The sequence below is a fragment of the Lactuca sativa genome, chromosome 7, assembly GCF_002870075.4.
Source record: "Lactuca sativa cultivar Salinas chromosome 7, Lsat_Salinas_v11, whole genome shotgun sequence".
Lineage (NCBI taxonomy): Eukaryota > Viridiplantae > Streptophyta > Magnoliopsida > Asterales > Asteraceae > Lactuca > Lactuca sativa.
In genome coordinates, this window is record NC_056629.2 from 124,764,161 (window position 1) to 124,779,210 (window position 15,050).

The window sequence follows — 15,050 nt, forward strand, 5'->3', positions numbered from 1 at the left end:
AATAGTAGGAATCATAGGGATTTCTAGGGTTTTTCAAACGTTTACAGTTGTTTTACAAACATTTTCATACTTACACGAACTTTCTTTCAAAACATTTTCAAGTCTTTCATTAATTGTCATACAATACTTACATACAAATTAAGACACATTAATACTTATGATCTCACTTGCTTTAAAGCTGATACTCTCTTTCAAAATAACTTGTATCCTCAGGTCATCTGTAGATAGGTACCGATGCAAGGTTTAGAGAAGATGGAGCTCGTTCAAGACTCATCTTTCATTTTGATTATACTTTAGTGTCTATTATAATTTGACAGAACACACTTGTATTAAAATTATATTATTAATGCAATGGATGATGTTGTTGCTTGTTTACTACTTTTCATTGTTGTGATACTGTACATGACGTCCTCCGCCCCAGAACGTTTCCGCCGTTCATGGTTTTGGGGTGTGATAGCGTGGATATTCGCCTAGTCATACATACTTATAAAGCTAGCATTTTTTTCTTGAATCTCATGCATTTGAAACCCCATTTTTTAACTTCCTCAAACCACATTCATTTGAAACCCTCTTTTTTAATTAATGCAACTCAAAAGTTTTCTTAATTATGATATAACACTCAAAAGTTTTATAACTTATATTATGTTTAATTAGCATTTAGTGAAAAGTTTACTATAAAAAGGTCAATTTTTTGGGAAGACATTCATACAAATTATATACAAATTTCAGAAAGAAAACAAACTTAAAGGTTTTTGTGTTGGGTTTAGGTCTTATGACCACTTTTGGAGATATGTTATTATATTAGAGCTTTAATTTGTAAGTTTGTTATACTAATTCGTTTTTATATTTTCTTCGTTTTTGGATTATTGTAATACAGTTGTTGTATATTGTGGTTTAATCGTTAATATATTGATCATATGTTATATAGGGTGATGTCGAAAATATTTTAAAGACAAAACTTCAAAAATGGTCCCTGTGGTTTTTGAAAATATCAAGTTTAGTCCCTAAGTTTAAAAAACCTCACGGATCGTCCCTGTGGTTTCAAAACTTTTAACATTTGGTCATTCAGGCTAACTCCGTTACCATTTAGCCGTTAAGTCAGGGACATTTTTGTCATTTCACTTCTTAGGGACCATTTATGAGGTTTTGTATTCCTTTTTTTTTAAATAAATAATAAATAAATAAAATTTAATATGCAAGGGGTCCCACCTCTCTCTCTCTCTCTTGAGGTTTTTGCCTCCATCTTGTCATTACCAATTCTGATTACCAACCGGATGGTGGCGTTTTTGATAAGGAAAAGATCTGATTTCTCGATCGATTCTCCCTCTAATGTCCACAAGCAAACACTTTAGCCTCGCTACTTCTGCTTCTAATCCTACTTAACTCTGAACTCTTCTCATCAATTGTTGATTCAATGTTTTCAATCTAACTACTTCGTCTTCTAATGAAGCAGCACGTGCCTTCTTCTTTTCACGATACTTTCTCATAGCTTACCGGTTTCCTGATGGACGATTCTTACCTTTTTTGTCGGAGGATTCAGCGGTGTCTTCTGTAGGGGTTTTGTCGTCATCGCTCGTAGCAGGTAGGATTTTGGTGTGGACATGGTAACATGTGTGCGTGTGTGATGAATCAGGTCCCGGAGGGTTGCATGTGTGCTTATGAGTACACGCGTGTGTGTCGTTGAAGATTTCATCGAAGAAGTTGTTCATGGAACCACTGCTCGGGATATCACCCACAAACATCTCGTGGTTGGAGAAATCGAGTTCTCCATCATCCATTGCTTCCGATTTGTAACCTATAAACCCTAGAAACACAGATAATGAAGATAAATAAACACAGAAACTAATTTTGATGCAAATTGAGCTCTAAATAGAAGTAGCCACAAAAAATGATAACTAATCAAGTAATCATCTAGAGATTATCTCTGGATATGCTAAGAATTTTAACAGAATTCAACTATAATCGTCTAATTGATCAATACACAGTAACTGACCAATTTGATTGAAGAAATTTACCGATAAAGAAACCCTGGAACTAAGTGAACTGCTTAATTGAGTAATTAAGCAATTGAGCATTATAGATGAAGATGGTAATTTGGGGCGAAAGAGAAAATCCTTTTCATAACAATGTCAATGGATGAAAAAGAACGATCGAAGAAGATGGGCCACTGGCAGAGAGATTCCCGGAAAGGAAGAGAGAGTCCTTTTTTTGTAAAAGAAAAGTAATAGAAAGGCTAAAGGGGTGGGACCCCTTGCATATTAAATTTTATTTATTTATTATTTATTTTTAAAAAAAAAAAAGAATAGAAAACCTCATAAATGGTCCCTGAGGAGTGAAATGACAAAAATGCCCCTGACTTAACGGTTTAATGGTAACGGGGTTAGCCGTAAGGACCAAATGTTAAATGTTTTGAAACCACAAGGATGATCCGTGAGGTTTTTTGAACTTAGGGACTAAACTTGATATTTTCGAAAACCACAGGGACCATTTTTGAAGTTTTGTCTATTTTAAATATGTTTTTTTGTTTTGTAATTGTACCGTTTCAAAAGGATAATTAATTACAACTCATACATATGTTATACTTTCAATCTCTCTCTCTCTCTCTGTATATATATATATATATATATATATATATATATATATATATATATATATATATATATATATATTATAATAGAGGTCAAAATACTTTAACCAAAATTCATTTAAAATCTAATATTTCAAATGCTTTTAATAATGATTGTAAAAATTTCAACATGTGTTACTTAATTGATTAATTAATAAAAATATTAATGTTTTGAAACTCCTAACTCCTAAACTTATATTATTTAATTTGTTAGTTAACTAAAATATTTTTCCTACATAAATATAACATTTTTTATGTTTGGTTACTCGTATTTGTTAATGTAATTAGAAAACAAGGTGTACATAGAATGACTACTTCAATTTCGCATAAGAATCGATACCACTAGATATGTATGTTGTCTTTAACCGGTGGTGGGAGATCCACATACCCTTTTTAATTATTTATATTAATGCTTAGTAATATCTATTTATTATTCCTATTCACCTTAATTTTTAGGTAAAATTAAGGAAGAGGATTCTCGGCGCACCAACATAAAGTCAAACGTACAGCTTGCAAAATATGTAATTAAAATTAAATATCATATTTACTAATCGACTTATTTTAAAACTCTTCATGACATTTATGTATAATGATATATTTTGTATGACTTCATTTTTAATTTTAATGTTTAATATTTGAAAGTTCAATTATGAAACATTGGATGTTTTGTTGGAATATAAATAGTATAATACAAAGTTTATTAGTTCAATATTGTTTATTAATAGCTCATTTAAAACAACTTATTTCTTATTTTATCTAAAAAATATTATCGGACATAAGAAAAGTAGATTATATTAATGTTATACAAAAACTTATAATATATATGAGATATTATAAAAGTAAAAAAAAAGTTTATAAGGTATAGACTATATTAGATAGTATCAAAATATAAATTGATGGATTTTTTATGTTATTTGATAACTCGGTTAATGCCCAAAACATGACTAAAAACGTAAATTTCAACATGTTTCTATTTTTTCCCATAATTATTTTAACCACTTAAATGCATTCTTACACAACACGCGAGGTTACACCTAGTATACTTAGGAAGCATTTTTTTCATCATATTTATTTGAAACTCCCATGAATTTTCAGTTTCTTCCTAATAATGATTATAAGTTGGTTGATAAGGTTAAATAAATATCAAACCTAAAATGTAATCATATATAAACTAAATTTCAATATTAAAAGAGTATTTTACTTGTACTTATAAAGTTATGTTTTTAACTTTTAACATATTATACTTAATTTGTTAGTTTTAATATGATGTTGTATGTAAACCATTATCATTTTAAAGCTACAACTTTTGAACAATTTGTATAAAATACTTAAATTGTTAATTTAAATATAACATTACAGGTCAACTTAAATATAAATTTTAGGTCAACTTAAAAAACCTAAATAATATTTTGTAAATAGTTAAAAGTGATAAATTGTAGTGTCTTTGTAATAATGATTATAAGTTGGTTAAAAGGTTAAATAAAGGAAATATGTTTCCTTTCACCGTATTCATTTGAAACCCTAATGACTTTTCAATTTATTTCTAATAATGATTATAAGTTGGTTAATAAGGTTAAATAAATATCAAACCGTAATCATATATAAACTAAATTTCAATATTAAAAGAATATTTTTACTACTACTTATAAAGTTATGTTTTTAACTTTTAACAAATTATACTTAATCTATTAGTTTTAATATGATGTTGTATGTAAACCATTATCATTTTAAAGCAACAACTTTTGAACAATTTGTATAAATTACATAAATTGTTAATTTAAATATAACATTACAGGTCAACTTAAATATAAATGTTGGTTCAACTTAAACAAACCAATGAATATTTTATAAATAGTTAAAAGTGATAAATTGTAGTGTCTTTCTAATAATGATTATAAGTTGGTTAATAAGATTAAATAAATATCAAACCTAAAGTGTAATCATAAATAAATTAAATTTCAATATTAAAATAATATATTTACTTTTGCTTATAAAGTTATGTCTTTAACTTTTAACATATTATACTTTGTTTATTATATTTAATATGTTGTATGTAAACCGTTATTTGTTTAAAGCTACAATTTTTGAACAGTTTGAACAAAATACTTAAATTGTTAATTTAAATATACATTACAGGGTCAACTTAAATATAAATTTTAGTTCCACTTAAAAACCCAAAGAATATTTTGTGAATAGTTAAAAATGATAAAGTGTAGTGCTAAATGGAAAAACTAAATTATTATCTCAATTTAACTAAAATATTTCCTAAAGATATTTTTATAATCGTTAAAAATTTTCAAATAAGTAGCTTAAAATAACTTATAATAACAACAGTTAAAAATAACTCTATATAAATGATTATATTGTTACATTTAAAAACAAAAAACAATTTTGATGTTCTAAATAATTACAATGATATAAATTAAAACGTTAAACAAATAAAGTTTAAAAGGTAATTAACAATAACGACAACTATAAATGACATTAAACCATATATTATATTTAATTTTATTCATGAGTAACCCGTGGTAGAGGTCATTCAAACGATTGAGATTATACAGTTTTAATAGATGTATATATTATCATATAATTCATAATAATCAATATATTATATCAACTTAGTATACAGATTCTTATATCAAATTTAACGACGTTATTGTTATATTTTAAAAACATATATTTGTAAAGATTTCAACTCTATAGGTCTTTCTGTACAACGCATGAGAATTCGCCTAGTATCTAATATAATACATATCAAAATATTTAAACCTCATACACTTGAAACTCCAATGTCTTTTCGATTGTCTTTTAATAATTATTATAATTATAAATCATTAATATTATGATAAATTTTGATATTATGACATATGTAAGTTAAAAATATAACATTAGGTGGAAGTTAAAAGAGTCATGACATTAAATAAGCAATCAATGAAATTAAACAGTTTTATCATATATGTACATATAAATAGTTAACTACAAGCATCCAAAAAAACACTTCATTTTTAGTAAAAGTTTCACTATTGAGTTGACGTACGCTAAGATAATTAAGCTTAATCTAGTGAAAGAGTATTGGGTTATCCATGTGCAATTGTGTAGGATATGGGAAACGCTGAATCATAAAAATAAAAAACGATATAATAGGGTTGGAGAGGGTATGTATTGATAATAAGTTTTTTTTTATTTTATTTTTATTTTATAGTTATTAATGATAGATGTATAAATATGATGTTAAATAAATTAATCTTTGAATTATGTGTCGTGCATTTTGTTAGGGTGAATCAATTCAGATTTTCATCACAAAGAAAAATATTGACAAGTACAAAGTTATTTTGGAAGAAAAAGATGTCTACACTATTAAGAATTTTAAAGTCGCCAAATAAATATGATTCTTCGTAAAAATGTATTTTTCTTTGGCTATTCCAGATAGACAATCTACACTGTTATAAATGGGTTTCCTTGTAAAAATGTGTTTTTCTTTGGTTGATGATTAAATACAATTTATATGTTTTATATAATCTCAGAAGTTTTTTTGAAAATAAAAAAGTTACTAACTATATGGATTTAATTTTCACTATTTTATTTCCTTTTTATGTTTCAATTTTTTTAAATGTTCTAACATTCTGATGATGATCAAAAAGTTAATAACTATACGGGTTTAATTTTCACTATTTTATTACATTTTATGTTTCAAGTTTTTTTAAGCTTCTAACATCATCATTATCGTTTAAATAATTGACATCACATCTTATTATATTAACCCTTAATCTGTCTAGGTAATTATTTAGTTATATATTATCAATATTAGACATTATATATAATTTTAGTTTTTAGTGTTTTTTTATGCTTCAACTTTTATTTTTAATCTTTGAAGTTTTACTTTGTTTTTGTTATTCAATTCATTATTAGTTAAAATATTATTTAAATTAGCTTTAGTGAAATATTATGAATAACATATATAGAAATATTGGATACCTAATAATATTCATATATAATGATATTCATATATTTTAGTTCCTTTTAATATTGTTTTACATAGCAAAACTTAGTATTATCCACTATGTTTATTCTCTTACATTTTAGATTTTGAATTTATTAATGTAAAAATGTTTCCTTATGTTTTAATGTTACTTATAATAAGTTAAACTTGTGTTAATTAACCACACAATAATTACAAAATAATACACAATCTAAGAATAGAAGCCTTCATTATGAGTCGAATGTCCACTATGTTTTTAGTTAAATTCTTATTGAAGTATTAATTATATAGGATATGTTTCATTTTAATCCCTATTAAAATAATTTTTGGGTTCGTCTCTATTTACAACTTAAAGTATCCTACAACCCAAACATCTTAGGATTATTCTAAATAACATATAAATTCAGTATTTTAACTTGGCAATATATTTCTTACACACGAAGATTCGCTTAATACATGAAATAAAAGAGTAAATAGAAATGCTAGCAATATATTAGTATATAAATGGGTAAAAAAAGCATATCACATATAGAATTCAAACACTTTCTACAATAAAAGAAATAAAAAATATATATAAATAGTTTTCAATAACCGATTTAAATTATTGAAAAAATTGGTAACCCACGTTATCCTTAATTTCAACATCTCATTTCATCTAACTTTTTACTTTGTAAGGCTATACAGAATGGTCGGTCGCTAAGGAATCGTCAAACTCGCTATGAAGAAGAGAATACCGCCCCCTAGCACTCGCTAAGCTATTGAGTGCTCGTTATGTGTTTGGCAGAAAAGATTGGAGACTTTTGATTGGTTGGAGCATATTTCCCATGCATTGCTATATAAAACTGTCCCCTTCCAATATGCTTCCAAAATTAAATTGCAAAGTAAATCTTCAAGACTTCAACAACCTCACACTTTAATTTATACGGTTTTAATATTTTAAACCTCCAAAATTAAATTTCCAACTTAACTTTTCACCATTTTTTTTTATTTAAATACAAAAAAAACATCTTTAGAAAAAAAAACTCATAACATTCAAATACTATATGGGGCTCTAAAAAAACTCATAACATTCAAATACTATTTGGGGCCAGAAATGCACCCCATATTCAAAGTTTTAACATGATCATACTATTTATTATTTAATTTAATAAATATACTCCTCCCACAAAGATATATGTATGATATGTAATTTAATCCTTTTATTAAAGAATTATAAAAACGCAATGAGGAATGAGGAAGGTAATTTAAGTTTATTATAATGCATATATATATATATATATATATATATATATATATATATATATATATATATATATATATATATATATATATATATATATATATATATATATCCCTACCTAATAAAAGAGTAGCACATTTGCCACATGTCAATCAATTAGAGATTCACATTAATTAGTTGTCACTTGTCATTTTAAGGTTTTTCCTCATTAATTAAATTTCCACTAATTCACTCTTCCATTTTACACATATCAAACACGTCAACAAAAACTTTATTTGTAATATCTATTACCTAATTTATTAAATTATTAATTTTTTTTATCATTGCTCAATAATTACTTTATAATTTAATTAAAATTATTTTTACCTTTCTAATCCGTGATGCCCACGGGTTATAAACTAGTATATATATAAATTACCTTCCTCATATATATATATATATATATATATATATATATATATATATATATATATATATATATATTAAAACAAAAAAAGAATTATTTCATAATAATTAAATTAAAAAGAAAATGAAATGCTATGAATATTACCACTCCCTACCAAATGCTAAGGTTAGATGCTAAATTATCAAAAATGATGTGGCACTCTAAAATCTAATATGGCAAGATGCCAAGAATGTTACCACTCCCTTTAACCTAAAAACTGATACTTAAAATATCCACAATGTATTGACCTAATTAAAATTAATTAAAATTTAATTGATTGACACATTATTATTTTCCTATACTAAAAAAATCCTACTATAAACTCTTCAAAGTTTATTGGATCATATTTTTAGTTATTAAAAGGTTTCATATCTTCCATTAAACTCCAGCCAAAATATACATTGAACTCTTCAAAGTTTATTGAATCATACTTTTAGTTATTAAAATGTTTCATTTTTCAATTGAAATCTATATTCATTGAATGTCATACAATCATAAAATTCAATTCATTGAATCCAAATTATACATGCCACATCTTTAAACTTTCTCTACAAACTATCCATTATGCATACTCTTACCACTCTCCATGTCATGCCCAAAGTAATGAGTTGGCTGCTTGCCACAGCATACACACCAACTCCTACGGGAATGTTGTAGAGGTGGTGTTGTATTAACGGTGACATATCGATGAGGAGAACCATGGCCTCTGCAACACTAAATCAAAAAGAATTTCACTCAATTCCCCTTCCCACGTTGGAGCTTTAATAGTGAGGTGGGCGAATGCTGTGAGGACTATACCCACCACCTTTAATATGCACTAAGTTTGTAGATATAAAAATGCTAAACGTTTCTATATCTACCTATCTTGTGTTCCTTCCCAGCCTTCTATTCATTTAATTAAAAACAGTTGTCTCCATTTTATTGTTTTACTAGTTTGAGAATGTAAAATGATGACAAAGGTTTTAATATTCATAAAATTAAAAACAATTGTCTCCATTTTATAGTTTTATTAGATTGGGAGTGCCAAAACTAAAATGATGACCAAGGTTTTAATAATATTGAATAGAAGGATGGGAAAACACAAAAATAATAAGTTCTAATTAATCTAAAAATATACGTAAACAAGCTTCACAAAAACAAAGCATAATAAAATTGTTGAACATATGTTTTTTTTAAATGTTAAAATTGTTCTTAAACATAGTAATTACATTCCAATAAAACCTTCAGAAATATATGTAAAATTTCATAACATTGAACACATGATTCTGAGATGTAAAACATGTTTTTTCATAAACTATATGTGGAAAACTTAGATATTCCACTTGGTGAAATAATTAAAAAAGATTAGGTACCAACAAATATTAGAAAAACATGATTATCAGCATCAAACAAAAGTAACACAAAAATCTGAAAAGTTGGATGTCTTAGATAAAAAGCAATAAAACCTGATGAAGTTACCAAACAAAACTTCAACCCTACCAGCACTACAGAATCAAAAAGCTACCATCAGTGACTAGACAATATACAGCTCCATCATAAAGGTCAATACCAACTCCATGGCTGCAGAAGGTGATGAATGAATGAAAGAAGCTATCCTACTGTCTACTTAGATCTCTGCCTCATCTTTCGTCGCTTCCTCTTTAGTCTCCTCATTCGCTTCTTCTTCCACTGCAACAAAAAGATCCTGGAGTTAAATGCTACTCATCCAAATCTACAACTCTAACAACAAATCTATACAGAGCTATCAAATTCCCCAAGCCTAAATACTTGAAAATCAGATTGGTAAGAGTATTAAAAAACTTAACAAAAACATCCGGGAAGTGGATGTCAGAAAACCAAATGAATCCATGCAAACGCAGACAACTTTAGAATGACTAATCACAAAACAAGTATTATGTTGATGCGAAGCTTCAGATTCCTAGGGTTTTAGATTGATTAAACGAACGATCGAAGCCAATAACAAAACAATTCGAGTAATGATGAGGAAGAATTTTACCTTGGCACGCATGGTTCAAGCTTTCTTGTGTTTTCGCTCTCTTTCTTGGGTTCTGAATTTCTGATCGGCCGATAGACAGTGTCGAATCAATCTGGACGAAGAAAGGCAAGGCGTGTTGGCTTTTATTTATAGCTAGGGTTTGGGTTAGACCATAGCAGTTGGGCTTTAGATATATTTAAATGGGCTTAAGCCCACTTTTCTCGTCAAGACGTAGTTTTCCGATGCCAAACTTCATACCACGGCCTTGAAATCTTGATTCCTACCACCCAAAAAAATGTCCGACGAAGGGCGGCAGTACGATTCCGGCGAAGAACATACCGGTGATGTCGTTAAGGGTAAGCCGAATGATAAGAACATAGCATCTGATACTACCAATGAGCTTCCGGAGGAGACGACCACCTCTGCCGCCGACGGCGGTGACAGTAAAAATGATAACATCGCTTCCACGTCTTCTTCATTGGGCAAGGGCTTATCTTACACCATATCTACTATAATTAGGGATTTCGATAGTCAAGCTCAACAGACTTCTCGAAGTCAAGATCAGCTATCTTCCTCCATCGATCGACTCACCCGCGGTAAGTGACGATTACGAATCTTCAAACCTACTGCAATTAGGGATTTCGATAACCCGGCTTTGATTCATGATTTGATGTTCAATTTTCCTGCTAAATTTCACCTCACCTATCTTTAGTCACTAAATCAATTAGGTGAATTTTCAGCTAAGTAAGGGGTAAAATGCATAATGTAGTTGGATGTTGATTGAACATGTATGATGTCGAAGCAATAAATAGAAATATACTTTCTTTCTCATGGGTAAACAGTTTGTTTCAAAATCAGAGTCGCCATTAATGCAATAACATCAAATTCTCGCAACTACATCCATCTTTAATACTTACAAATTTGATTACCTTGTGACTGATTTTTATTCTGCAGAATTGGATCAACTTCTAGCAGATGCACCATCACCTTTCATTATGCAGCATGCTGCAAAAATATCTGGTGTTAAAAAACGAGTATCATCTCTAAATTTAGTTTTGAAGTCCATACAAAGGCGTGTTGACAATATTGATCGATTGCTCTCATCTGGCTTGCCTAAAGGTATCTATCTAATCATCAGCTCATTGTTTATTTCATGGATTTGTGTTTCCATTTCAATTGGTTTATATTCTTGATTCTTGGCAGATGAAATAGCTAGTGGAAGTGGAAATGGAAGTCCTGCAGAACATTGATGGAGTTCCATTTGTTTGAAAGTGAAAGATGTAGAGGTAGTAATTAGTAAATACCTTATCCTCTATATCTACTATTCATTTCTTACATGGCTCAAATGCATGTTTGGGAGGTAGCACTGATATTTCTATAAGAGCTAAAAGAAATACCAATGTACTTTCATTTATTTATGTATTATAGCATTCTATTTTCATTTTTTGGTAGACCATTGAACTTTCGGTTTTTTCTTCTTACTAAAGCATTGTACTTTCTATATCATTGTACTTTCACTTTTTTTTTATTATGTGGACATTATACTTTGAAAAATTTGTCGTTTATAGCAGTGGAAGTTGTTTTGTATTTGGATGACATTGCTTTATATACATGTTGTAATAGAAAGTAGGATGATATAATAGTCGAATTAATGAAAGTAAGTTATTTTTTCTTGCAACTAATTTTTTTTTATTATGGCAATATATAGAAAGCCAGTATATGTTTGGTCATTTTTGTGGTTTAACTACTTTATTTCATTTCCTTCAATGAAAGTATTAAAGTTTGACAATCTTTTCTATGTCCACCACTTATTGTCACTACCGAAAATTATGTCAAACTTCCAGACACTCAATATTTTGTTTTGTTATAAATTTATTAAAGGATTTGGGATGTAGGTAGTTAAATTACAAATGACAGAGTTGCTTTTCATTTATTTTTTTGTAAGTTATTGCTTGTTATGTAAATACGTTCTTGAAAATTAATTTTATATACTTGTGAAAGTAAATAAACTACCCTTTTGATAATTAATTGTTCATAAAATGAGGCACGATTGGAATTGAAAATGTGGTGTGGTAATAACCTATTCATGCAAGAGGAGCATTGATGTGTTAAAAAGTTGTGTCTGTGTTTGGCTGCAAACTAAGTCTGTATACTATAGCATTCATAGTTGATGTATTAAAGATGTCGATGCCTTGTGTTTCATGATATTGACTCATGATGGAGAGATTTGGATTGGTTGATGTAGTTGTTTCAATGGTATCTTTTTTTTTTTTTTTTTTTTGTACTTTTACGATTTATCATAAAAAATTGGTATTATAGCCAGGATACATGATTGATAATGTGTGATTAGTTTTTATGGGTTATGTGTTTATTTATAGTTCCATTTTTTTTCGTTTTGCTACGTATTACAAATTCTACACTAAATAGAGTAGTTTGTAAAATACGTCAACTTGATCTTCGAAAAATTTGAACATGGCCTTTTTTAAATCCCAAAACAAATATATCATATTTCCACTGAGATTGATATCGGTTAAATTAATTTACTTTATTTCGTTATAACATGATATGATTTTTACTCCAAAGTATTTAATTTAATTTATGTTTTTTGTTTTGTTCTTCATATGATTTTCAAGGGCCCAGATAAAATGAGCAAGGCATCTCGTTTCAGAGGCAAAAGGCCAAAAAAAAAAACAGGCTATTGCTGCGACACAGTATATATACTGTTACTCGAATCCTGTTTATATCTTTATAAACATAAAATCATGTGATAGATAAATAATTAAATATCATTTTCATTAAATTTTGTTACGTGTTTTATATACTGGAGTAAATGAATCACACACCACTCGCTAAATTCAATTGAAGAACCGGTCCAAAGCCTATTTATGAACGCTTTAGAGGCCTTGTTTTATGCGTATAAGTTAAATAGTCAGACTGGGTTTTGATTTTATATCAATTCAGTATTTGAGTTCAACTGTAGCGTATGATGCTGCTTTTGACTGGTCTACTTGTACCATTCCCAAGCAAATTTCAAGTGAAACGAGCAAATGAGAACTCAATCAATGATTTAAATATTAGTTTACAAGAAAGATGATGTTTTCATAACAAATTGGTTCTTTATAAAACCTAGCTATAATATATGATAAGGTTTCAAAAATAGTTTTTGTGATATGTATTTTTTCTGAAGTTTAGTCTAAACCCAGACTTTTTTTGCTTCGTGGTCATTTTGAACTAATTTTTTTTTGCAAATTTGGTCACAATGGCTCTCTCTCTCTCTCTCTCTCTCTCTCTCTCTCTCTCTCTCTCTCTCTCTCTCTCTCTCTCTCTCTCTCTCTCTCTCTCTCTCTCTCTCTCTCTCCATTTTAATACCCAAAAGATATATCATCTTCTTCAAAACCCACCTTCTGCTCCTCACCATCGTTCCTTCTTCTAAATACATTTCTCCTTCTAACCAGGACAAATCAGCCACAATACCACAATTAGCCACCATCATTATTCTCATAGTCGATACCATCCGAAAAACCCTATTATGATCATTTTCTTGACAAAATCGGAACTCTATCACCATCATATAAGTTTTGGTGCATTCATCAATGCCGTCGTTGCCTTAAGGTGTTTGTAACGCCTGTGTTTCTAGGCTAGACATTAATGATGATGTAATAGTCTAGGCCAACCTTTGTAATTTGTTTTGAAATAATAAGATGTATTATTTGAGTATTATGTGTTTTATACTTAATTATTATAATTTAATGAATTAAGGATAAAAATAAGCATCAAAAATAAATGTTAGATAAAGTCGATATCTATGAAGAAAGTTGTAGTGGTTGAAACAAGGATTCTGGAGATATAAAGAATACCGAAATCCGAATTATTACGACGAAGTTATGACTAGTTGAAGTTTCGCGACAGAACTGTCACGACGTTGTATGACGTAAAAAGTGAATTTACGCTAAAGTGCTTTTTAGCCTTAGCGATCTAAATGAAAGTCATAGTATACGTTAAACCGAGAGCGTACATAAAAAGAATGTCCAAATCTGACTTCGTATGAGAAAGTTATGAATTTTCTAAGATTTGGCATAGCAGTATGCAGCCGGAAACTCGAATTTTAGATCGAGCGATTTTTAGCCGACACAACCTAAACGAGAATCGAAGATCTTGTCGATAGTAGTTTAATGGTAAAAAGACAAACGAAAACGGACGTCGGATGAATAAGTTATGAATTTTTAACGGACTTTTCCTGTCCCGGCTTGTTAAAAATATAACTTTAAAAATAAAGTCAAAATTAGCCGACGGAGTCTAAACGAAAGTTGTAGAATGTCACCTACGCGTGGATATAAAGAACGTCAAAAACAGAGTTTGTATGCGAAAGTTACGAATTTTTGAAGTTTTGGGCACAAACTTTGAGGCTGGTCCGAAGGAGTACGCCCAGCATACCGAAGTACGCCCAACGTACTTGTGTAAGTGATCCGGAGTCCGTCACCCCCCACTACTCCTTCGCATGAGAGACACGTGTTGTAGCTTTGATGTGTCCGAGACACTCCCTTAGTATGTCCAGCGTACTAGTTGAAGTAGCAGTATGCCCCACGTACCGTATAGCTACGCCCAGCGTAACTCGAGTATCCAACCACTATAAATAGCGGGTGATGCCAGCCGAATTGATGTTACCATTTTACTCCTCTCACCCTTAAACTTTCTTGAATGTTGCACTAAATACCCCTAAACCTTAAAAACTATCCTAGCATCGTAAGCAAGCCCGAAGATCCAGAGAAAAAGAGTTTTTGAGCC

The 15,050-nt window shown here is 29.2% G+C and overlaps 1 protein-coding gene, 1 long non-coding RNA gene and 1 pseudogene across 2 annotated transcripts; 1 reads left to right on the forward strand and 2 right to left on the reverse strand.

Moving 5' to 3' along the window:
- Positions 1-1,250: 1,250 nt before the first annotated feature.
- LOC111905819 (basic leucine zipper 19-like) lies at positions 1,251-1,779 on the reverse strand (annotated as a pseudogene).
- A 7,870-nt stretch (positions 1,780-9,649) lies between these two features.
- Positions 9,650-10,419, reverse strand: LOC111905817 (uncharacterized). The gene is made up of 2 exons (XR_002854996.3): positions 10,287-10,419; positions 9,650-9,958 (listed from the first exon to the last, which is right to left on the reverse strand). It is a non-coding gene; the product is annotated as an uncharacterized LOC111905817 (long non-coding RNA).
- A 141-nt stretch (positions 10,420-10,560) lies between these two features.
- Positions 10,561-11,852, forward strand: LOC111905816 (uncharacterized). The gene is made up of 3 exons (XM_023901538.2): positions 10,561-10,861; positions 11,220-11,384; positions 11,469-11,852. The coding sequence occupies exons 1-3, from the start codon at positions 10,561-10,563 to the stop codon at positions 11,513-11,515; spliced, it is 513 nt and encodes a 170-aa protein (XP_023757306.1). The 3' UTR covers positions 11,516-11,852.
- Positions 11,853-15,050: the final 3,198 nt, after the last annotated feature.